At 32.7% G+C, this 24,835-nt stretch overlaps 1 protein-coding gene and 1 long non-coding RNA gene across 2 annotated transcripts in view; one reads left to right on the top strand and one right to left on the bottom strand.

Annotated features, from left to right (window-relative positions):
• Positions 1–4,479, top strand: part of LOC141485347 (uncharacterized) — a 28,463-nt gene extending 23,984 nt beyond the window's left edge. The window contains exon 3 of the long non-coding RNA XR_012467150.1: positions 3,931–4,479. This is a non-coding gene — a long non-coding RNA (uncharacterized lncRNA). The remainder of the gene's footprint in view (positions 1–3,930) is intronic.
• A 13,348-nt stretch (positions 4,480–17,827) lies between these two features.
• On the bottom strand, positions 17,828–23,059 carry Ssb-c31a (Single stranded-binding protein c31A). Its single transcript, XM_074181842.1, has 2 exons — positions 22,820–23,059; positions 17,828–18,187 (listed from the first exon to the last, which is right to left on the bottom strand). The coding sequence occupies exons 1-2, from the start codon at positions 22,883–22,885 to the stop codon at positions 17,918–17,920; spliced, it is 336 nt and encodes a 111-aa protein (XP_074037943.1). The 5' UTR covers positions 22,886–23,059; the 3' UTR covers positions 17,828–17,917.
• Positions 23,060–24,835: the final 1,776 nt, after the last annotated feature.

Below are 24,835 nucleotides of genomic sequence, written 5' to 3'. Positions count from 1 at the left end.
TGGGAATTAAATGACTTCGTGTCCCTCGAATCATCAGTCTGAAGAATATAATTCCCAAAAACTTCCATATTCACCTTGATGCTTTTATGGATCCTGATGGCTGATTCCAGTAATTCAATGACCTTCTGCCTAATCTTATTGAAAAATGACATGTAGTCACTGGTTACAATCGAACTCTCCACCCTGTATGTAGCAATGCGGCAATTGAATGCATTCGTTATAATTTGAACACCGTCAGACAATTGAACACATGCATTATTTTTATGACTCATGGTTCTTCGGTGAGAATTCACTTGGCTCATAGGAATTGTCACATTACAACAATTGCACGTATACATAGGTGTTGCATTATCCACTCTCACCCGTTTCACTGCAGGCCCTCCTTGGCAACTCTGGAGCTGATGCCGACGAAGATTATCACTACGAGTGAAAGATTTACCACAGTCACAGGAATACATTTTATATAATAGTTCTCACTAACTCACTTGATGTAAACTGACATAGCCAACACTCGTACGCTTCTTAAATACACTCTGATAGGACCCGTCAAGACGTCATAGCCAACCCCACTTCTCAACTACATGCGCCAAGATTACCTCCCAACTGAATGCGATAACAGATGTCGATATACGAGCAAGCAGTGGTCGTTGCGGTCTCGGAGAGGGTAGACGCTAGGCAAACAGTCCTCGGCTGCCGTTGTGTCACCATCGATAGCGGGGCTAGAGCGAACCTTCATCGCTTCAGGAGAGGTGAGGGCAGACCGATGAATACGCATTACTCTGCCACACGTCGTGGAGTGAACATGTCGCTCTCTAGCCGTTGAACGGTTATTGCTGTGACGTCACTCCACTACTAACTTGGTGCCCTAACACCGATGGAACATTTATTACTTGGAGGATCTTCGAAGTATGCAGACGTATGTTTGTACATAGACAAACAAGCACATGATGAAACCCTGTACCGTGCATTCTCCTACACACACACATAAACACACAAAATCTCATATGAAAAAAAAATCTGAACGATCCATGCACCAGACACTTCAAGGTCACAATGCCTTGACTTCACTGCACAACAAAAAAACTTCACCAAACAACAACCAATAAAAAAAGCAATTAATACGTCATAGTGGTGGGGGGAGGCCGAGAATCAGCTGTAAACAACTACTATGGTGGACCAACCAATATGGCTGACTGTTTTTTATGCAATATATAGGTGTAGAAGAAAAAATCGAAATGGTGGAAACAAGATGGCCGCCATACCAATTTTGTAGTTGAAGATCAGATTAAGGAGCATGTAAATTAGTATTTGGAAAATCAATTTTTAAAACAAGCCTTTATTCACCTGCTCTGAAAAGAAGAAAAGAAACTTTCAATCAAATCAATTATTCAATCAATTATCAATTATCAATTCATTAAACTGGACAAAATTTACGTAAAAAGGTATCATTTTTATTACATCTTAGTAACAGAGACAATAGTGTTGCATCACTCATCGCCGAGAATGTATTTTATTGTTTCAAATGGAAAAAGGGAGGCTTGTGATACCTCGTTTAACAGGTATTTTAATTATCGGTCCAACGATTCTACATTTTTGGACAACGTATGTGCCGTTCTTGGCGTTCAGTAGTGTTATATTCATTTTGACGATCTTCAAACAAACGGTAAATAAATGTTCAAAATGTTTATCATTCACAATAATTGATGTATGTTTACAAATGTATTCCCTATGTCATGAAATGTCCTGGAATGATTTTGTTGCAAGCACCTCTTCTTTTATCCAAAATTTTGGAAAAGAACTTCGGTTGTGTATTGTAAACTTAAATGTTACGTAATCCCTCAAAAACATCTAGAGGCGTAACGTATTCAAAAAACATTTAATTGTGAGATTTTCACTAAACAGTTTTACAAAACAAATCTCACAATAAAGTGTTCTTTTGAATATGTTGGTTATGGATTTTCATGAAGAATCGGCCAATTCCATCATATATCTAGAGGCGTCATTTCAGGTAATCTAGTCAGCTCTTCCAAACATGGTCCTTCAGAGTGACCAGCTAGATTACCTGAAATGACGCACCTAGATTATTTTGTGGGGATTCGTGAAATATAAAGTATACGTTACATAGCGACAGTCTATTTCAGAGAGCTCATGGTTAGAATAAGAGGAGTCCCTGTCCCTAATGAAATTGCTATAGAAACATTCTAAAATGTTGAAAATTAATTTGTATACAAACATTGTTGTTAGGAAATGAATGGAACATTAAATGAAATGAACTGAAGTAAGTTTTAATTACACTTTTTTTGAAATTATGATATTTATCGTTTGTTTACAGTTCCTTAAAATGAAATAGAAAAGTGCTAATCATTCAGAAAGAGCTGATTTGATTTCCAAAAATTTAAAGTTGTGAGATACCCATCAGTGCTACAAGACACAAATTAATCCTGATTGTCATTCCATTGAATCGAAGCACAGAAAACGGCAGTCTAGTTTTAATTTCCGGCGAAAAATTTAATTTTTTGTTATGATTAGTGTGTACCTATTGAAATATGTTTTTGGTTGTTTCGGTGTATTATTGAGAGAGGGGATATAACAGTGCAGCGGTGGGTTATTAACGCTCTATGGTGAAACAGAGATGTTATGTGGATATGAAATTTCGGATCTGGATATAGGAATATAATTATGTATATCGGTTTCGTATACGATTACAGATCGGTATGTAATTATTTCGGATTATTCGTTAATTTCGGTTACGGATATTTTGCATCCTTTTCTGTCAAGCATGTCAGGGGTCTAGCTATTTGAGCGGAGTCTTTCACGTATTTCTGAAAAAGCTTGCCAATATAAGAGATTTTCTTTTGGATCTCATGAAAATTTTTCGGAATTGGAAACTCCTTGAAGGCCTTAATTTTTTCCGGTGATGGTCTCACACCACCTTCATCAATGATTTCGTGTCAAAGATAGTTAATAATGGTTTGAAAAAAATGACATTTAGACCCACTCTTTACAACAATAATAATAATACATTTGTGTTTTATTCGTACTATTTCATTACATATCTTAATTCTAACAATCATAAAATGAACAAAACAGAAAAAAATACAAGGAAATGAATCCGCGCGTGGCATGAAATCTTTGTCCAAACATTAAACGTCAACAATCATCTAAAATACAAATGTTCTCCAGATCTGTTTAAATATTAGAGGATGTGAATCTAAACGATTCAATAACAAACCAAATTAATTTTTGTTTAAACATCTAACGTGAACGTCATTAAAATACTAATATTTTCTAATTTTGTTTAAATATAAAAACATAAACATACAAATCTATCAGATTAGAGGAAAATTTTGGCACTAATATCACATTACAATAATTACATCAGAAAACCATCAGAAAACTTGGCTGTTTACTTTTCCATCAGAAACACCAATAGAAAGCAATAAAACGTCATACAAATAAGCAAGAGCTTCTGTGAAGCGTATATTATCTTGGACCTGATTATTGGTTCGCAGATGCATTTATTAGTCCAAACGGCATTCAAACGGAAATCAACAGGGAAACCAAATACTGGCAAAATGTTTTGAAAAGCGCATTCAAAGTAACTAAGTTTATTTGGGAATACAATTCAATTCTTCTTAGCAGAACTAATGAATCATTTGAATTGAATCCAACAGTTTGTTAGGAAATCCAAAAATAAAATATAAAATCAACCTCAAGTTGTACTTGTGATGCACTGTTTGGAACCTTTGGTGTAGTAATGAATATTACTGGAGTTTTTCCCTACACCAAACCGTTATTTCAACACCCCGACACGTGTTTCGATCACCAAACAAGAGGAAGATCAAACTGTTATAGCCTAACTATACTGAAATACTAATCCAATTTCATTGTCCAAGTTCCTTATAGTCTAATATCCATTTTTATTTTCAGAGTCGTCAAACTTTGAACCAATCAATTGCGGAATTCTCATAAAAATTATTTGAGAGTAATACCCTTCAGCTTCAGCTGAAGCTGAGCTGATAAAAATTTGTGAAGCAATTGACAACGTCTCAAAAGTAAACTTTGTGCAAAACTCGAAAACCATGACAAACCACCGTTTTTTGTCACGTTTTAGGTATTTTTTCATATAATTCTTGAATTTGCAGATGAGAAAATTTTAATGTCAATTCAGAAAAACAATTTCCACCGACGATATACAAATACTTCTGATAAATAGAACATTCTCGAAAACAGTACCTACCTACCAAATAAATTGGTGAAACTTTCCACTTACAGTTCGTTATCAGCTCAAGAGGTAGAACCTAAGGCAAATTCACAAAGATAAAAAAAAATTCAAATTTCATCCTTTGAAAGTATGTTGTGCATTAGCTCTCCTTCACTTATCTATGCAAATCTTTCATCACTATGAAATAGGATGTAGATATGTAGTAGCAGAAACCGTTGAGATTGAGATGTAGTCAATAAAAATAAAAAAAACGAGTATAATTTTTTATTATATCATAATTTGTATCAATATTTGTGAAATACTGTCTACTGACTCCAATGAACATATCTTTTACACAATAGTTCAAATAGAATATATATTTTCCTTTCTAATGAAAGCTTTCAGTTTGATTCAGAATTATCCTGGAAATGAATCAAATTTTTTTACCGTTGAACATTTAAATAGTTACTGGCCACGTCAATTTTGGATTCCTGACAGAAATTTTGTAATGAAATCATTTTTGGTTTCAGATTATACCTTAGAATCAATCGTAAATATATAAAGTGGAAATCAGGAGGTGGAAATCTAAATATGTGCAAAACCGGAAAATAGGGGCAAACTTTGAACATGTATATCCTCCAAACGAAATATCGCACAGTTCCTATTATTTTCCATCCATTCGTCTTGTTACATCTGTGAAAAATGAAACTTTCAAAAAAATTGCTAGCCGTTTCTCCAATATTTGTAACTTCAAAAAAAATTAATACCTATATTCAGGTTAGGAAATTTTTCATTCGTTTTACTTACAGAGCTGGAATTTATGTTACATGGCCAACTTTCACTCTAGGTTATCAATTTTCAATAACGTGGTATGAACAGTTGCTGAGAAACAGGGCTCTTTCAAAAATAAGTGCAAAGAGTGAAAAAACCTGATGGCTTTTAACTCCTATTTAGGTGGACAATTCACACACACAAAAATCATCAGGCGAAAGGTGTTTCTTTCATGAAAAAATGGGATCAAAGCCGTAAAAAAATAATTTTTTGCTGTCAATAACCTGATATGTCAGTCAAGTAGGTGGTGAGTCATAATATCTATCATTTTAGCAATATCGAGATCGAGAATTCTGTGATGAATAAAGAAAACTATTATAAGGCAATGCGGAGGAAGCATCATAACGTCAACTATGTGTGTTGACGAAAGGCCTTGAATAGGTATTGGAATAAAACTCACCCCAATTTCATTTTTTCTCAAACACTTGAAGGTTGCACTATAGAATCGCTGAAAACTCGTTTATAGTTTATTTATTTGGATACCGGCACTACTGTTCTGCCAAGAATAAATACGCACAAAAAAGAAAACGTCCGATGGGTGAATAACGAAAAATGAATTAATTACCGTAAAACAAGGTTCTCAACGGCGTTACTGAGAACACTGTCATACCCGACAAACAAAAATTTAAACTGACTTGATTTTGCTTGACGCACTCTATTTGACAAGGAAACTTGAAACAATTGCCTGTATTCTGAACGCGGTGACCACAGAATTAATCTTCTATGTATCCATACCTACTGTAAAAAAAGTAGATTTTGAAGACTTCGGAAATTAAATCATTGAATATATTGGTGCGCCCAAGTTTTTATAAAGAAAGTTATTTTATATTCTCAAGTCCATACCATCAGAACAGGTTTTCTGTGCTAGAAAGTTTTCACGCCAGTTGCATATGGAACAGAATAGGGGAATAAATTTCTCAAATTGTTTTTATGTTGTCAAATATTCAACAATAATTCAAAAGAGCGGAAAAAATATTAAGTGACATGGTATTTCTGTGGTTCTTTTTAATCTTCTACAATCTGAATATTACTAGAGTTTTTTTCCCAACACCAAATCGTTATTTTTAACACCTCGACACGTGTTTCGATTATCAAGTGATCATCTTCAAAGAGGAAGATTAAAACTAGAAACTAATGCGAGCTAACCCTATTTATGCTATATAGGTATTCCATTCAGGTAAACCATCCAGGCGTACCACCCATACAGGTATACCAACCTAAATTAATTTTACAATTTTGCCTTATCTATTATTTTACATTTATTTATATAAAACAATTTTCAGCTATATAAAAATTAATTTCACAATATTGCCTATCCAAATTTATTTTTGCAATGTGTCCTTATGTAGTAATCAGTAAACCCAACAACATTATTTTATTTCAACAAGCTATATAGTATGCTCTTTGGTATAGGTCATTCATCGTTATTCATAATATTATTGTGTTTACTTATTTCTACACTCTCATAGGCATCTAGTTGCCTGTTGTTAACTTGTCTAACTAATCTTAATGAACTGAATGGAATGGTTTTGTTGCAAAATATGATGGGCGACTGCTGATTTTTCAGGTCTTCCACATTTTAAGTGTGCTATGTGTTCCTTATATCTTACTTCAATAGATCTTTTTGTCTGTCCATAATATTTTGCATCGCAGTCCTTACAATCAATTTCGTAAATTCCAGACTTTTCCGAATTCTCGACTTTGTCTTTTGGACTTTCCAAAAGGCTCTGTAGTGTATGACTTGTTTTAAAAACCACCTTCATACCTAGTTCCTTGAAAATATTTCCAAAGTTCCTCGGATATTGGTGGTATGGTACTGAGATGGTTTTTGTCCTTTCTGAAAGTCGAGATTTCTTTCATTCTGATCTACAATCTGACAAAAATAAGTAAAACAAATTAATGGAAAATTTTTGCGAGTACCTATATTGAAGATTATTTTCTTCAAACTGATTGGAGGCTTGGCCACCAAAACAAAGTTTCACAGCAATAAAACGATTCTTCCCAACAGCGATAAAACTGGCAGCCATTAAGTTAACATCTAGGTGTACCTACCTAATTAGTGTTGAATCACACATGTCTTTCCAAGACAAATAAAATGAATATGCAAATAAAATAAAACTCGCCAATACAAGGAACAAATACAAGAGACCAAAATGAATTCACGAAAATTATACAATCCATCTATCAAAACTCCTTCCTGAATACCAACAATTTACTTATATATAATATATAATAATTTTCATGAACGCACATCTTCTGGTTCCAATTCTACAAGGAATCTCAAAAAATGAGTCTGATTGTTGCAACAATTTTTTTATCGAAATCTGTATGGGTAACAAGAAAACGGTTTTCACTATATCGATATACCCAAGATTCTATCAGAGTTGTGTGATTTTCATGAACGTACATCTTCTGGTTTCAATTCTACAAAGAATCTCAAAAAATGAGTCTGATTGTTGCAACAATTTTTTTATCGCAAATCTGTATGGGCGACAAGAAAACAGTTTTCACTATATCGATCTACCCAAGATTGTATAAGAGTTGTGTGATTTTCATGAATACAAGGAATCTCAAAAAATGAGTCTGATTGTTTCAACAATTTCTTTTTCGAAATCTGTTTAGATGACAAGAAAACCGTCATCACCAAGTTAATCTACTCAGGAAACTATGGAAGTTGTGTGATTTTGATGGACGCACATCATCGGATATCATTTCTATATGGGGTATTGGAAAATAAGTCTAATATTTCCAATTTTATTTTTCCCTAAATTTGTATTGTTGATGAGAAAACGATTATCAACGCGTCAATCTACTCAAGATTCTATAAAAAAAGTTAAACACCAAATAGTCTTAATAATTCCACGTTCAACCTATAGTGAATAGGTATTTCCAGCCACAGATATTAGTACGGGTACTAATAATTTCGTATCCCAACCACAGATTTTTATTTTCTTCTACGTCCGCATGTGTGGCGAGAAATCTGTGGATAACTTCACGCCAATAGAATACGACGAGTATTGATGATGTATTTAGCCATGTGAAGTGTATTGTTTTTGACAAATGAGAAGTTAGTCATTTATGTATTCGGTTCATATATTCGAACAGTCTTTAATAATTGTGCGTTCAAAGGAATACTCTTACTGAAATTTGTAGTTATTCAAGTAAAAAAATCATTCAATTTGAGAATTCATATTTTGTTCTTATATTGATGCAATATTTTAGGAAATAATATTTACAAATTCCAACCGACCTAAACAATTTCTCAGATAAATATCCATTTTTTTCAATTCAAACTTTCTTATTTTTCAGCTCGAGGTACCAATCGAGCAACCAGCAATAGATAAAATCACTCACCAAATGTAATATAACTGATAAGTAGGTACTCAAAAACAGAAACATGATTTTCCTAAACAACCTTTTGTTGTTCACGGTTAGTACAAAATAACCACATTATATGACTGACTATGAAAAATGACGCAAATCGTAGAATCTATTTGAAAAGTTATGAAAAATATTTTCCATGTCAGCAAATTTATTTTTCACACTACTTTGCTCCTATATATAAAGAACCTACAGGAATCACCTTATATACTATATATGTTTAAATGTCACAGTGAATTTTCACCTAATTGTAAGGATTTTATGATTTCTATTTATTCATGAAACCCATGGGTCGAGCAATAGTCTGAAACACTTTTATGTGTTTATTGTTCTTTGTATTAGTTTTTTTTATTATACTTATTCATTTATTCAGGGGTTCAAGACCCATTTTACTCAATACAATTTAAAAATTATACCCAATACAAAAGTACAGATAGAATCAAAAAATTATATATATATATATATATATTATATATATTATTATATTAATATTATATTATTATATTATATTATATTATATTATATTATATTATTATATTATATATATTAATATATATATATATATATATATATATATATATATATATATATATATATATATTCTGCCATGAGTTTTCGTCGAGTGTAGACGCTATTGTTGCAGCTCTGGCTATTTTTTAATTTTTGGTGATAAAAACAAATAGTTTAAAAAAAGAGCCGATAGTGGAGTGTTTATTATAAAGAAATACTTTTACATAGTTTTCTGCCGAAACTGTAAGTTTAGTTCTTTTATTAATTTCTTGCATCAATTGAATTGAATCAAACAAATCTTCATATAAAAATATCGAAAATGGTTTTTACTGAAAGACAAAGAGAAGAGATAAAAAGATTGGTTAAAGACATATCGAAAGAAGTGTTGCAAGAAATGCTTCAAAACAAGAAATTCGTTGAGGATATATCCGAAACATTAGCTGATAAACTGTCACAAAAATTATTACAAAAAGTTGAGGATTTATCCTTGCAAATAAATGAACATTCAAATAAAATTAGGACTATACAAGGGGAATACGAAGAGTTGTCCCTAAAAGTTGAAGAATTGGAACAGAAAACCAATAACTTCAAATTAAGGTTCTATGGTATTAAGAACGAAAATGTAAACGAATTGAAAGACAATATTCAAAATTTAATTGCTATGAAGATCGGAGTGCCTGATGTACAAATAAACTCTTGCTATCGGATAAATAGTAAAAAAAATAGAAATAAGGATCCTGTTATTGTTGTATTTGATAGTTTGAAGCAGCGGAATTCCGTCTACTTTAATAAAAAGAAATTGAAAGGTTCAAATGTAGTCATAACCGAAGAATTGACAAGAAGCAAATACGATTTAATGGTGTTTGCTAAAGAAAAACTTGGAAAAACGAATACGTGGACCATAGAGGGAAGAATTTACTCATGGATAAATGGCAAAAAAATCCTTATTCAGAGTGAAGAAGATGTAAGAAAGTTATGTTGAGCCAGGGCAGCGACCTGAAAATTGTTTATATATTTCTCATTATTTCATTATTTTTAGCATAATTTATATATATTTTTTTTTCCTAATTAGGGTAGACAATTAATTAATCTTAAAGGACAGTAAAGAAATAGAGAGAATTGGGGATGGATCAGTACATTAGGGATGTTAGAATTAAAACTTTAGATACTTATACTGTATATAATATTGTAGAATATGAGGATATTTTAACAAAAAAAAATTGCAAAAATTCATTCAAGGTGTTTAACCACAATATACGAAGCATTGCAAAGAATATGGATGAGCTAGAGATTATATTAGAACAGTTCGAAAATAAATTTGATGTAATAGTTTTAACTGAAACGTTTAAGGTTCAAAATACAGGTATTTTTAAATTAAATGGGTATAGTTTAATATATAATGAAGGTGATATAAACAAAAATGATGGCGTGATAATATACATACGTGATAATTTAAAGTACCATACCAATATCATAAACATTAACCAACTTAAAGTCATTGAAACAAATGTAACTGTAAATAATGAAAAAATTATTCTTACGTCAATTTATAGACCACCATCTACTGATATTAGAGAGTTTTTAGATAGTCTTGGGCGGTATTTGGTGGCATCAAAATTTCTTACTGATTATCATTTCATTTTGGGTGACATTAACATTAACATATTAGATGAGGATGATCAGTTGGTGTCTGACTATTTGAACATACTTTATGAATTTGATTTTGTTTCAACAATAAATGGAATAACAAGAGATGCTTCAGGAACTTGCTTAGATCATATTTTTGTAAGAAGTAAAAATTATGAGTTATCCAATAATTTGTGTGCCCCCTGTATTTATAAGTCTGCACTCACTGATCATTCATCGACAATTCTACATTTGCAACAGGGTGGCATTGGGAAAGACTATTCGGGACAGCAAATTCAAAGTTTGTATACGAAAACTATAAATTATAATAACTTAAAACATTCTTTAAAGCATTATGACTGGACTACATTCTATGATATTCAAGATACAAATAAATTAGCTGAAACTCTTATGAAAGTAGTGAAAACAAATATAGATACTAATACTCAAAAAATTAAAATAAATGCCAAAAACAAACATCGAAAACAGTGGGTTACAAATGGTCTGGTAAAATCTATAAACAAGAAAGACACACTTTATAAAGAACATAAGAAAAACCCAAATGATTTATTTAAAAAACATGAATTTATTAATTATAAAAACAATTTGACAACACTGATCAGAACAGCCAAACGTAACTACTACCAAAATAAAATTGATGCATCTAAACATAATTCAAAAATTCTGTGGAACACTGTAAATGAACTCACAGGCAAAACAGAAACAAATAACAGTATAACAGAAATACATAATGTTCAAGGAAACTCTATCACTGATTCTTTTGAAATAGCTACGGAATTCAATAACTATTTTTCCAATGTAGGACCAGAACTTGCTAATAAAATACCGCAGACTTCAAATTGTAAACATTCTTACAAATCACTACCCCATTCAATTTTCTTGTAACCTGCAACAGAAGAAGAAGTTATTAACACCATAAAATCTTTAAAAAACAAAAAATCACCGGGTTACGACGAAATTACCGCAGAATGTTTGAAGGAAATAGCAAATGAGATTGCAACACCACTGTGTTATTTAATAAACAATATTATTTATAAAGGTGTATACCCTTCTTGTTTTAAACTATCAATTGTAGTCCCATTACATAAAAAAGGAAGTAAAACTGAAGTTTCCAACTATAGACCTATCTCCCTGATTTCTAACTTTGCCAAAACATTTGAAAAAATTTTGAAAATTCGTATTACAAAATACTTAAATAAATACAATTTAATATCAGAACATCAATTTGGGTTCAGGGAAGATAGGTCAACACAAGATGCAATCTCTTTTCTGACAAGCAAAATTTATAAATCACTAGATACAAACAAAAAATCGTTATGCATTTTCTTGGATGTTGCAAAGGCATTTGACACAGTGTCTCATAATAGGATGTTGAAAACTTTACAGGATTTAGGTTTCAGGGGCAGTGTTTATAATTTGATGGTAAGCTATTTAGCTGGAAGAAAGCAAAAAGTCAAAATAAATGATAAATTAAGTGAAGAAAATTTAATAACATATGGTGTGCCGCAAGGTACGGTTCTAGGGCCTACTCTGTTCACCATTTATATTAATCATTTACTTACCTTGAATACTGAAGGTTCCATTATTAGTTTTGCAGATGACACGGCTGTTTTTTATCAGAGTGAGTCATGGGCTGACCTACAACAAAAAATTAATCAAGATTTTATTCACATTATAGACTGGTTTGATTATAATTTATTAACTGTTAATTACTCAAAAACGTGCTTTGTTCCATTTAGTTGTTATGAAAATGGTTTACCAGATTTTAATGTTGTACAGTTACATGTCAACAATAAAATAATAGAAATAAATAGAGTTAGATATATAAAATATTTAGGTATAACAATTGACGATACTATGAAATGGAATATACATATACAAAATGTAATTAAAACATTAAGGCCTATGCTATATAAAATAAAATTTCTGAACCGATACTTAGACTTACCTGTGATAAAGATTGTATATTACTCTCTGGTTGAATCTAGGCTAAATTACGGAATATTGGGATGGGGTGGAGCCGCAAACTGTCATTTGTCCAAACTTGAGACTCTACAAAAAAGATTCCTAAAAATAATATTTAAAAGAGACATGTTGTATCCTACAAACCTTCTTTATCAAGAGGCTAAAATATTTGATATTAGTCAGTTGTACTACATACAGTTACTTAGTGTATTTTCAATATAAACATAAACGTCACGATTATATAGACCACGTACATAACACTAGAAATAAAGTAAAAAAATTGATCAAAACAGAACTGACACTCAAAACAATTGGTCATCGAAGTCATTTGCATTCAGCTAGTCGAGCCTATAATATACTTTCGGAGTTCATTCGACAGGCAGAACATTTTAAAAAATTTAAAAAATTAATTAAAAAATTCGTTTTGGACGAACGACATCAAATTAATTTGTTACTAAGAGCCTGACGTCCTAGTAACATAGTATGTTGTTCTTTTTTTGTATTGACAAATCCTGTTGTTTGCAATGGTTTGTAGTTCTTTTTGTTTATTATTATTTTTATTAACTACTACATAAAAAAGTTTTATTTACTGTCTAAATTATTTCTTCTGTATTTCTTTTTTGTTTGTTGCTATAGTTTATTTCATAGAATACGTATAATTTTTTTAATCGAAAATTTTGGCAGTTTCACCGCATACAAGCTCTGCTTTCGCGATGTTCTCTGTTGGTGTTTATTTGTATTATTATTTGTTTATTATTAAATATTATTATTATTATAAAATATTATTATTATTATATATATATATATATATATATATATATATATATATATATATATATATATATATATATATAGAAGTAGTCAAACTGTAAAAGTACAACCAATTATCAAATACATATACATATGAAAATATATCACTAGATCAAATGTTCTATAAGAAAGACGTTTGCAGAAACTATATATTCCACCATGAATCAAGCTGCTTCTGAAACTGAGACTCTGATATAGAAGTGAAGACATCGAGGTCCGTTTTATTTGCCGCTTTTATAGTTGGTGGTAGAAAGGAAAGAAGGTACTGATTTGTTCTACAATGTGGTTGGGAGAATGTTGTATTTCTAGTGAATTTAGGATAACAATTATCTTGGATAACAATGAAGGACAATGAACAATTCCATTAATAATTTAAAAATATATCTTCAAGCCTTAGTATCCCCTTAGTTACGAAATGTTTCAACACCTATGAGAGAATTTTTTTGAGGATAGTTATATAGGTAGTTCTCAGGACTGATCCTGGATTTGAATGCGACTAATCTTACGAATTTTCTCTAAACTTGTTTTAAAAGACAGTCTACGCTTTCGCTGACTGGTAATGGATACAATTCTTTTATAGTATCATGTGAATGAAGAAAAGAGAATTGAAACTTACCACTACCTATGGTAAAAACCATAGAAAGTTTCAATTATCTTTTCTTCATTATGATTTCCTACAACGTAGGAAATGTAAATTCCTATTCCCCTCTATGAATCCTGTCATGAAGAAAATTTCGAAGGTCCTAAATGGGTCCTTGATTTTATTCAACTTTTCTATTAAAAAAAAGTTCATTTGAAAGCGTCTTTTACAATGCCAGGTACTTAATTTAGAAGAAACTTGAACAGTTGTTAAGTACTGAAAGCAGCTGTGGAATAAAACAAGATAATTCAATGCAACTAACTCATCAGTATTTCAACTGTTTCAAACTTGTTTCTTCTAAAAAATAACTACAGAGTTGGAACAGAATGAAAAAACGTGATAATGGCACCTTATCAACAAGACAATACAACAATAAGCGATTTCGCAGTATACTTTGATCTTACCAAACTTCAACATCAGATTTGCTGTTCACTACAGATGTCATAATATTATATATGTTGGGAAAGAAAGGTTTTGATTTTCTACGAAAAATGTGGGAAATTCCCAAAGAAAGGAAGAAAGCAATTTATTTCAGTTTTACAAAAACGCAACACGTGTTTTGTCATACAATGGCTTCTTCGGGAAGGAGTAAAGACACGCTCATAATAAAGTTTTTTTTGATTACTTTCAGATACAAACTGTAGTAAAAAGCCGTCTCGAAACAACTACTTTCATATAAACATTGAATTACACGACTTTTATATGAACATTGAATTACCTATACAAAAATCGCTGTCCTATTCAGTTCGTACTCCAATCATTCCGAGGAATGATTGAAGTTAATTAACTATGAGCGAAATTTAAACAAAAAACTTTCAGATTTAAGTAGCATTTCCCCTGATGAATATAACATCTTTTTCACAAATATAGCTGAACAAACTGTAAAATATCTACCTTCCTGCAACATTAATGCTCTAACTTACCTTTTTACACTTCCCAAACCTAGTACTTCTATATTCCTTAGTCCAGTTACTGAGGTTGAAGTTAAACAAGCAATAATTTAATTAAAAAACTCTGCTTGCTTGGACATATACAACTTAAACAGTAGAATAATTGAAGAAACCCTACACCTTGTCTCTGGTCCATTGACTGTTGTTTTCAACTGTTGCCTCTGTGAAGGACTATTTCCAGATATCTTCAAAACGAGTAAAGTTATTCCCATATTCAAAAAGGGTGATACAAATATTCCAGATAACTATAGACCCATATCTATCATTCCTATCTTTGGTAAAATTTTTGAGATGCTAATTAATGATTGTTTAATTTCCTTATTAAATGCTCATTCAGTATTTAATAAAAATCAATTTGGATTCAGGTCTAACAAATCGAAAACCCAAGCTGTGATGGCTATAGTTGATACAATAATAGAGAATATCGAAAAGGGGCTTGTGTCTGCTCTAACTCTATGTGATCTAAGTAAGGTTTTTGACACTGTAAATCATGAGCTCCTACTAGGTAAATTGGAATATTACGGGATACGTGACAGAGCTTCAGAGCTAATGAAAATCTACTTATGTGGGAAAAAACAAGTTGTTTATACATCTGGAAATTCTAGCACATGTAGATCCATTTTGCACGGTGCACCAAAGGGTACATACTGGGACCAACTCTTTTTGGTCCCAGGTCAATTTCTTACTCCCACGCTTATCTTTTGGCTAGGCAGGTGATGTATCAATGGTTAACAAATGTTAACGACTTAATGGACCTATGTTCTAGAACAGATAATGATGCTGAAACTTGGTTTACTTCAAATTATCTCAAACTAAACAGGGATAAGCCACAGAAAATTATATCATCAAATAGACAACTAACGAAGAAGCAACATGTTAAATTGGGAAGCACATGTTGCTGATCTGTGCAAAAAACCTTCTACATAACTGTTCCTACTAAGACAGCTGAAAATGTGTCTTAGACAAAGCATGGTATTACAGACATACTTTTCTCTTTTTAACAGCCACCTAACATATGGCATACTTTTATGGGGTCAGTCTTCACATGCAATTAAAGCCTTTTGTATGCAAAAAAAGCAATCTGGATCTTTTAGAGAAAACTGTCGTCCTCTATTTCAAAAACTCAAAATTCTACCCTTGTCATGTATTTTCATACTTTATAACATTTTAGAGATTCACAAAAATAATACTAAGTACCTTACAAATGCTGACTTTCATAATTACCCTACTTGAAGAGGTGCACACCTGAGGCCTCAATTTTATAGACTGGATCTATCAGCTCGAAATTCACTCAACTTACATTTATACAATAAAATACCAACAGACATTACCGGTCTGAGTTATAACCGTTTCAAGGCTAGAGTTAAGCACTCACTATTAAGGTACTGTTTCTACTCGACGAATATTTGAATTGTGCGACATTAATATATTAATATGTTACATGTTTTTTATTTTTTTTATTTTTTTTATTTCCATAATAATTGTTTTAGATGCAATCAGCGTGTATAACAACAACTATTGTTCAATTATTGTTATTCTTGTTTGTCAGCTTGACTTGTCACTATTGTACATTTTGTAGTTAATGTGATTAAATGAATATTCTATTCTATTCTATGGAATTGAATGAATCAGATATCATTCATAAAAAAAATAAACAATATCATATATGAAAGAGTTACATAATGGGAGGGCAAAACTTTAAAAAGAATTTATTTTGAAATTACCCGCTTTCTTCCTTCCTTTGGAAGTTTCCCACGTTTTTTGTATATAATAGTGAAGTAGAAAGCCACCTTTTTTTCCAAAACTAATCTCTCCAATGATTCTGATCCTTGAAAAAATCTCAGTGGATGAATTGAGTGCTTCATCTTGTAATACTATCCACATGGGTGTTGATGAGGCAATAGGACAAATGTCTTATTTCGAGGATGACACGAGTTTCATGTATGTGAAAGTACCCTTCCATACATTTTGTGTAGCATTCCTATGAATGATATCTTACTCAATTCCATGAAGAATGTTTGGAGTACAAACTGAATAACAAAAAGTGATTTTCATATTATTCAATTTCCATGTAAGAAGTTGTTTCGTGCAATTCAATGTTTACATGAAAGTAGTTCTCTCCAGAGCGATTTTTCTTCCATTTTGTTTCTGAAAGTAACTTCTTCATATGAAGTAAACATCTATGTAAAGACTTTATGAAATAAATTTCTGTCTTTCTTCCTTTGGAAGTTTCCCACTTTTTTTATACAACGATGGAGAAGTAGAAATCCAAAACCTTTCCAAAAAACTAATCTCTTCTAAAAATATACACTTTTCAATTGTAGATACTTTGTGTAAAAATAATTAATTTTCTTGCTCAAATTAGCAACTCAAAGAGCAAGAATGGTAGAATCTCAAATCACAAGTATCAAAAAAAATAGAAATCAAATAGACCAAAATTCAATTGAAGTACTGTAACGTAAACAAAAACCATTACCTTCGTGAAGTGACGAAAACTGTCATCAGCCTAAATACAGTATTGTGGCATGATTCTAAAAAGTAACTAGACATATTCAGAATTTGAAATTGTTAAATTTCAGGTTTATTATGAAGTAATATGTTTTCAGTTTTCCATCAACTATTCATGAATTTTCTTCTAACTCGTTCAGTAATAAAACATGAGGATTCTTATCACATCTTAATCAAACAGAAACACTTCTCTCAAAATGTAATTGTAACATTCTTATCAGAGTATGTTTCACCTATCAAATCGGTGCAATCAAGATAAGACTGTTGTGAGTATAGGTTAAGAGTGGTACAGTTTTTGTGTGGAAGAAGTGATTTTTTTTCTAATTTGTTTTGCATCAAAGGTTCCATTCCACCATTCAGAATTCTTAATAGAAACATTCCTTTCGAATATTCATTTTATTCAGACAAACAACTTCACTGGGAATAATAAAGAACAATGTTTAGAATGATAAAACACAAATAAACCTAACACTATACATTTTTTTTGATAGCTTCATCAATATCTTCAATGCAGCCTTTGAATTTCTGCCACTGCTCCATGGTTAACATGATTCCTTTCCTCCCAGGCTTCAGATCACCATCAGCATTATAGAATTCACGAATGTCAAGATACCAATTTCCTTTGAATTCGGTTAGTTTAACAAATCTATTTTTTGCTAACTGCCATGAATTTTCTTCTTCATTTGATGGCTTCGATTTGGTGGGCTTAGTCTCTGACTTGGGTTTCTTCATAGGTAACTTCTGAAAAAAATTATTTAAATTAGATTTTGAAGCTAATCACATAATAAATTTTGAAAATTATGAAAGGAATGAAGCAGAAAGATATCTGTGAAATGAAAACTGTAATTTTTTAGACACAAATTAAATTGAAAATTTTCTTTGAACTAATTTATTACTCTACGAGTTTCCTCCACCACAAATCCAGGCGATTAATTTGTTTGTTCCTCTTTTTTAAAGTTCAGATAATTTTTTTGGTAGAGAAGCATGAAGTTACATCCTCTCAGTTATCTCAAAAGTGCGATTTCGTTTCATACTTTTCATAAAAGAGGACGTATGCTTCTTCACTCACAAGTGATTTTGATGAAATTGGTGTATTTGTGCCACATGCCAGTATATGGGTGCCTGCAGTAAGTAGTCCCACTGTGATTAGAAAGTGCATATAGGTTATAGCGACAAGGAGTCACAGATTTATCACCGCTTGATTTTTTTCGATGGGGTTATTTAAAAGATATTGTTTTCACTACTCCCCCTTTGAATGAGGATGATCTGAAAATGAAAATTCGACCAGCGTGCAGTGATATTACGCCTGATATTGTAAGAGCGACTTGTACGAGAGAAGTGATTCGACGTTTCGAAGCCTGTATAATATCTAATGGGCATCACTTTGAACAATTTTTATGACTTATTTCTAGGTACCTATCATTCTTATGAAATGATTTATCAAGTTATATTATTTACATTGTTATTAATTAAAGATTTGTTTTCGAATACACCTCTTTCAATTTCGCAATTGTTTCATATTCAAAATGATTCCTGACTGAATTCCACAACTCAAAATTGAAACCATTACTTCGAACACCCAAAATATTGACTAATTTTCATGTGATCTGATGCAGAGAGAATAATTGTATGAGATATTTTTAAAAATAATAGTCGTTCTCAAGACTTTACATTTTAAGCAATAACTCAACAACGCCGTAACCGAATTTCAAAAACCAAACATGAAATGATATCAGAATTTAACGTAGCATTCGAATATGTAATGATATACAGGGCGTTCTATTTATAAAAATGGAATTTTGGTCTGTAGCACCTACACCAAACACCCTGTATATTTAAAAATTATATCAAAATATAGCTCTCATGAACTCCTAAAACTTTTGTATGAAACATTTTTGTGTATCTCCTTCAACAAACCAGATATTGCCTGTCACATAAAATTTGGGACACCCGGTATATATATATTTCAAAGAGACTATTTACTACTCTATCAAATGAATCAATACTAGTATTGATATATTTCATGAATTCGTCCTTTTTCAAATATTCCAATAACCATCTCGAGTTTGATAAAAATTGGATTAAGCTGTTCATGAAACAGGTGTTGCCAATATTTTCCAACCCATTAAGCCCAAGGGTTTTGACTGAAGAATTTATTACTGGACAATTCAAAATATCTTTGGAAACCAGTCAGAATTTTGCGGAGATAAAATAATTTTTCCATTTGCTTTTGTTCCAATTCCATAAAGTGGTTTGTTAATACCTTTCTTTACTTTATAAAGTTGGTTTTCAGGAAACATGTGAATTTCATAAAGTTTTGCAGAATCAGATATGTTGATGTTGTGTAATGCAATGCAGGTTTTCAATCACTTCAAAGTGTCTTGTGACCAGGAACCCTCAAAACTCTCAACTCTGCAAAATGTTTGTTCTGAGGCTATCGGAATAAATTAGACAAGTAATAGTTTTGACAACTCCAGCACACGAAACTGAGAGCCTTGTGATCGCTTAACTGCATCTAACTATTATCATTATTTAACCAAAACTCAATGAATTTTGGAACATTTGATTCCGAATTTGACGGTAAGAAGGTACCCCCTCAAAACTTCAAATTTCCTGATTCCAGAAGGAAATAGGAACCGTTATTTTCAGCACAGTTGGTGACAAACATATGAATGGTTGACGTACTCCAAAGAATTACAAGGGCGTCTCTGCAAATTTTGTGTGATGTTTGGTCGTTGTGAAGGTGGAACTTACTATGTGAAAATAGTAAAATTGGTAGTCAATCAATTGTAACCTATAAAAAAGCTGTAAAAATTTTGAAAAACCATTCCAATGTGGAATATCATAAAAAAATACGGGCTTTATCACAACTTTGATATGACTCATGAGGGTAAAGCAGTGTAGTAGCCAGCATAAATGCAGCAGAAAAAAAAGACAATTGAAGAGAACCGTAGGAAACTTATTCCAATTATTAAAACATTCATTTTATGTGTTGCTCAAAACATACCCTTGAGAGGGCACAGAGATGATGGTATTATTGAAACAACTGGTGGGAGCTGTTTCGTCGAAGGTGATGATGTTCTAGACTCACATATAAAGAATTGTGGAAGGAAAGCCAGTTACATCAGCAAAACCACACAGAATGAAATTACAGAATGAAATTATAGAATGCTGTGGCGCAGTTATCACTGACAAGATTGTAAATAGAATAGAAGACCCTACAGACTTTAACAGACAAATCACAGATTTGTCTGTTAAAGAACAACTTACAATTTGCATGAGGTATTTTTACGCCAAGGAATACAAGATTGAAGAAGATTTCATCAAGTTTGTGGATGTGGTGGATCTCTGTGGTGAAAACTTAGCTCCTTGATTTGGCTAATTGCCGAGGACAAGCTTTGAGGGATCCTCCAATATGAGTGAAGTATTTAAGGGTATGCAAGCCCGCATTTCCCAGATTCAGCCTCTTGCAATATACAGTCACTGTGCCAACCATAGGCTAAACTTGGCTATAAGCAAAGCTTGTTCTGGTGCTAGCATCAGAAATGCCATGGAAGGTATATCTTTCCTGGCAATTTTTTTTCGTGACTCCCCTGCAAGATTTAAAGCTTTGGAAGAAGAGATACGGGAAAATCATGACCTCAAGCCAGAAAAATATGATTTCAAAAAAATATGTGAGGAACAAGATGAAAAGAAACGCACGAAGCCATATTGACGTTCATGAGACACCTTCCCGCACTCCCCTTTGTCCTCCAAGGCATTGCTAGATCACCGGAAGGAAGTGGAATTAATGCATTTGCTTTGCTTTTCTTCACTCTATTCCGTCGCCAGAGTTCTTAATCAGTGTAGTAGTGTTGACTGAGGTACTTGGAAAAACTTTACCCTTACCTCGTAAACTCCAAACTTCGCAGCTTGTAGAAGCTACAATACAGATAATACAGGAAAAACGAGACAACAGCTCTGACACCTCTAAGGAGCTTTATAACCGGGCGTTGCAAGGTACATATATAAAAGTTACTGATATTAAGCGGGCTGAATTTTCCAACAAGTTCACTGTTTTCATAGATTATGATTTGAAGGAACGCCATGAAATCGAATGGAATTACAATAAAAACTATAATATTCCTAAAGTGTATAGCTCAGAACTGCCAATTAATAAATGAAAATTGAATAATCTTTTAGAACTCTGCAAGAGTTTCAAAATCAAGAAGCAGTACCACATGGAATACTCTTCTGTCAAAGAAAGTTAAAATGTACCTGATATTTTATCTGAGAGTGATATTGAAGATATCGATAATATTGCTTGATTCATGAATGAATATTTTGAGCATACCAGTATTCTTTCTTCAACCATTTTTAAAAATTATTGTACACCGCTCATGCTCATCTGAGAAAATGTGTTTTTATTTTTTTGTTTGTGATGTTTTTGTTATTTTTTAACTCCCTGTGAGACCATAAAAATAATAGTATTTGTTGTCGTAATTGACTCCTAACCGCCAAATTAAATGGATATGGAAAGAACTCGATATTTGTAAACACCATCAAAAAGCGCCACTCGAAAACTGAAAAAAAGTGTAAGCGACATTTTATTTAATAACTAGTTCTTTTCGACATTTTTTCTCTCATAATAGGAAATGACATATTAGATTCGTGCAAAAATGGTGAAGTATAGTTGAAATATAACACAGTCCAACGTTTTTCCGCCTCCTGTAAAATTTACCAAATGTCGCTTACGCCCTTTTGTCGTGTCGACGTCAATATATTTTTCTCTCTATACAACTTTCGATGAAAAATCTGCAAGCATTTATGCAGCAGACATTGGTGCATTCCTTGGTTTGGCAAACATGTTTTCACATAAACATATTGATTTAAATCGGTAAAATGTTTCACTTCAATAGTTCCATTTCTCATTCACAATATGCCATATTATCAAGAGGGAAGAGATTTTAAACATGAAGTGTATCAAATTTTGTTAAAAGATGTGAAGCTTATTGAAATTGGATACTGAAAACAAATGAACCCAGTATCAATTCATAAAAGATGTGGAATAGATCATGATTATATTTTTTGTTAAAAATTAAGTTTGATGACAAGAAATATAAGAAAATGTGATCCTATGAAAATAAAATTAAAAGTGAAAGAAAACAGATAATAATGGTAGCTCTTGCTTCGAAATAAAATGGTATGTTACAATTCATGTTTGAATTTGTAATGTTATTGGTAATTAGGTTTTAATAGTAAATAATGGATAAAAATGTTCAAGTGTGGTGGCTTATTGCGTGGTGGCTTATTGCGTATGGTTTTAATTTCTATAAGTAAAAGCTCAATAAAGGGCTCAATAGGACTAATACAAAAATATATTTAAACACTTACATCTTCTGGTCCTGAATCTGATGAAGAATCTGATGATTTTCTCTTTGATGACTTATGTTTAGGCATTTTGAGAATTACTCAATCACGTAAGTTTATAGAAATAGATATTATGGACAACTCTTTCAGTTGCTTTTAAACCACAATTATAGCTAGCTACACTAGATCTAAACAAACGAATTGGTATCGACCGTCGACTATAAACAACAATTGCCGAATTGCCGTTAGCCGTTACATTAAAGCTTACTTTTTCTTCTTCTTCTTCTTGGCATTCAGGTTTGACAGATAATTATCCAGTTTCGGCAATACAGTATGTATTTTTTCTTTTTTTTTTATGAAAGGACTATCGATCCTTTAGTCTCTTCCACAGCAGATTCGTATTCCTATTCCCATTGTCTCCATTCATTAGTTGGTTTTCAGCTAGTGATGGGCATTAACGAATTATGTAATGGAATGGTTTCAATAAACGAATTATCATTGGAATTATAAATCACTCGCAATGCGCATTAGAATCACTCGATACACATCGATAATACATAAATCCGTTGGATTTATGTGATGATTGTCAGACCAATGATCACGTATGGTGCAATTGCTTGGTGGCCGAAGGCTTTACAGAAAACGGCCCAAGCGAAGCTCTCTGGCTTACAGAGACAGGCTTGTCTGGCTATCAGTGATGCCATCAGTACCACACCGTCAGCGGCCATGGAGATCCTTCTAGATCCACCTGCTCTCCACATTTTTCTGGAAAGAGAGACTAGATGGACTGCATACAGACTTGTGCACATTGCCAATTGCACAAATCAATTCAATACAGAGTGCAACAGACTGTTGGTTGACATTGGAAGTCACAGCATTCTGGAAATGACCTCTGACTTTATGCCTCCAACTGTCAACTACGAACTGCCTTATAAAGTACTATTCCCGAGTAGAGAGGACTGGATCCTGCGGGAGAAGGAAATATTAAGAGCAGATAGTTGTTGGTTCACAGATGCACCAGAACCTTCCGGTTCTGGTGCAGGTGTTTTTAGTTGCCGACAGAGATATCTACCTGCCTAGGAACTTATGCGACTGTATTTCAAGCGGAAATTTACGCTATTGAATTGTGTGTGGAGAGATTAGATAAATCCAACCTCACTCACAAGTCAATAAAAATATTCTCGGACAGTCAAGCGTCGTTGGAAGCTCTTGGCTCCCACCGAGCAACGTCTAAATTGGTAGCAAACTGCCAAAAAAGACTCTCCTCGATAGGAAGAGTAAACAGATTATCTCTGGTCTGGATTCCTGGCCATACTGGCCTGGAAGGCAATGAAGCTGCTGACTATCTTGCAAAGGAGGGTGCTGCAAGCGGCTTCATTGGACCAGAACCTGTCATTGGCATCGCTTTGGGCTTTGCTAAACAAACACTTAACACCTGGATGGCAAGAAGAGTTATGGACTTTTGGCAGAATCTTCCAGGATTGGCTCACTCCAAGGCGTTTATTCACCCTTCGAAGCTTGATTCCAAACAGTTGTTGGACTACAGTAGGGATGAACTACGATGTCTAACAGGCCTTCTTACAGGTTACTGTCATTTGAATCATCACATGCAGAGACTTGGACTGTCGGAAGACAGTGTGTGTCGCCTCTGTCTGGAAAATGATGAAACTGCAGAGCATATGCTATGTGCCTGCCCCGCTGGGGACCGAATCAGGTTCTTTGAGTTCGGCAGATCTGTACTCTCACCATCTGACCTAAAAGACCATTCACCATACAAACTAATCGGCTTCGTTAAGAAGCTGGGTTTATTTGGCCGAGTGTGAATAGGTGTGAGCCACAATAAACCCTTGCGGGTTGCGGTGGAGGGTCGAATAGACCCACTCACTTTATACCTCACTACCTACCTACACTATCCATGATAATAATTATAGTTTCATCAATTACTGAAGCTACTAATGTAGTGAAACACGTTCAAAATAAATTTCATTGTGAAAATTCTATAGTTAGTATCATCATAGTATAAATCTTTATACTACGGTA

The sequence above is a fragment of the Leptinotarsa decemlineata genome, unplaced genomic scaffold (genome assembly GCF_025532065.1).
Source record: "Leptinotarsa decemlineata unplaced genomic scaffold, Ldec_3_MD MMD2_tig00026316_RagTag_RagTag, whole genome shotgun sequence".
Classification (NCBI taxonomy): Eukaryota; Metazoa; Arthropoda; class Insecta; order Coleoptera; family Chrysomelidae; genus Leptinotarsa; species Leptinotarsa decemlineata.
This window is presented reverse-complemented; position numbering and strand designations above follow the sequence as displayed.

Coding starts and splice junctions, on each gene's coding strand:
- Ssb-c31a (XM_074181842.1), bottom strand. CDS start 22,885: ATGCCTAAACATAAGTCATCAAAGAGAAAATCATCAGATTCTTCATCA. Junction 18,188..22,819: donor CAGATTCAGGACCAGAAGAT/GTAAGTGTTTAA, acceptor AATTTTTTTCAG/AAGTTACCTATGAAGAAACC.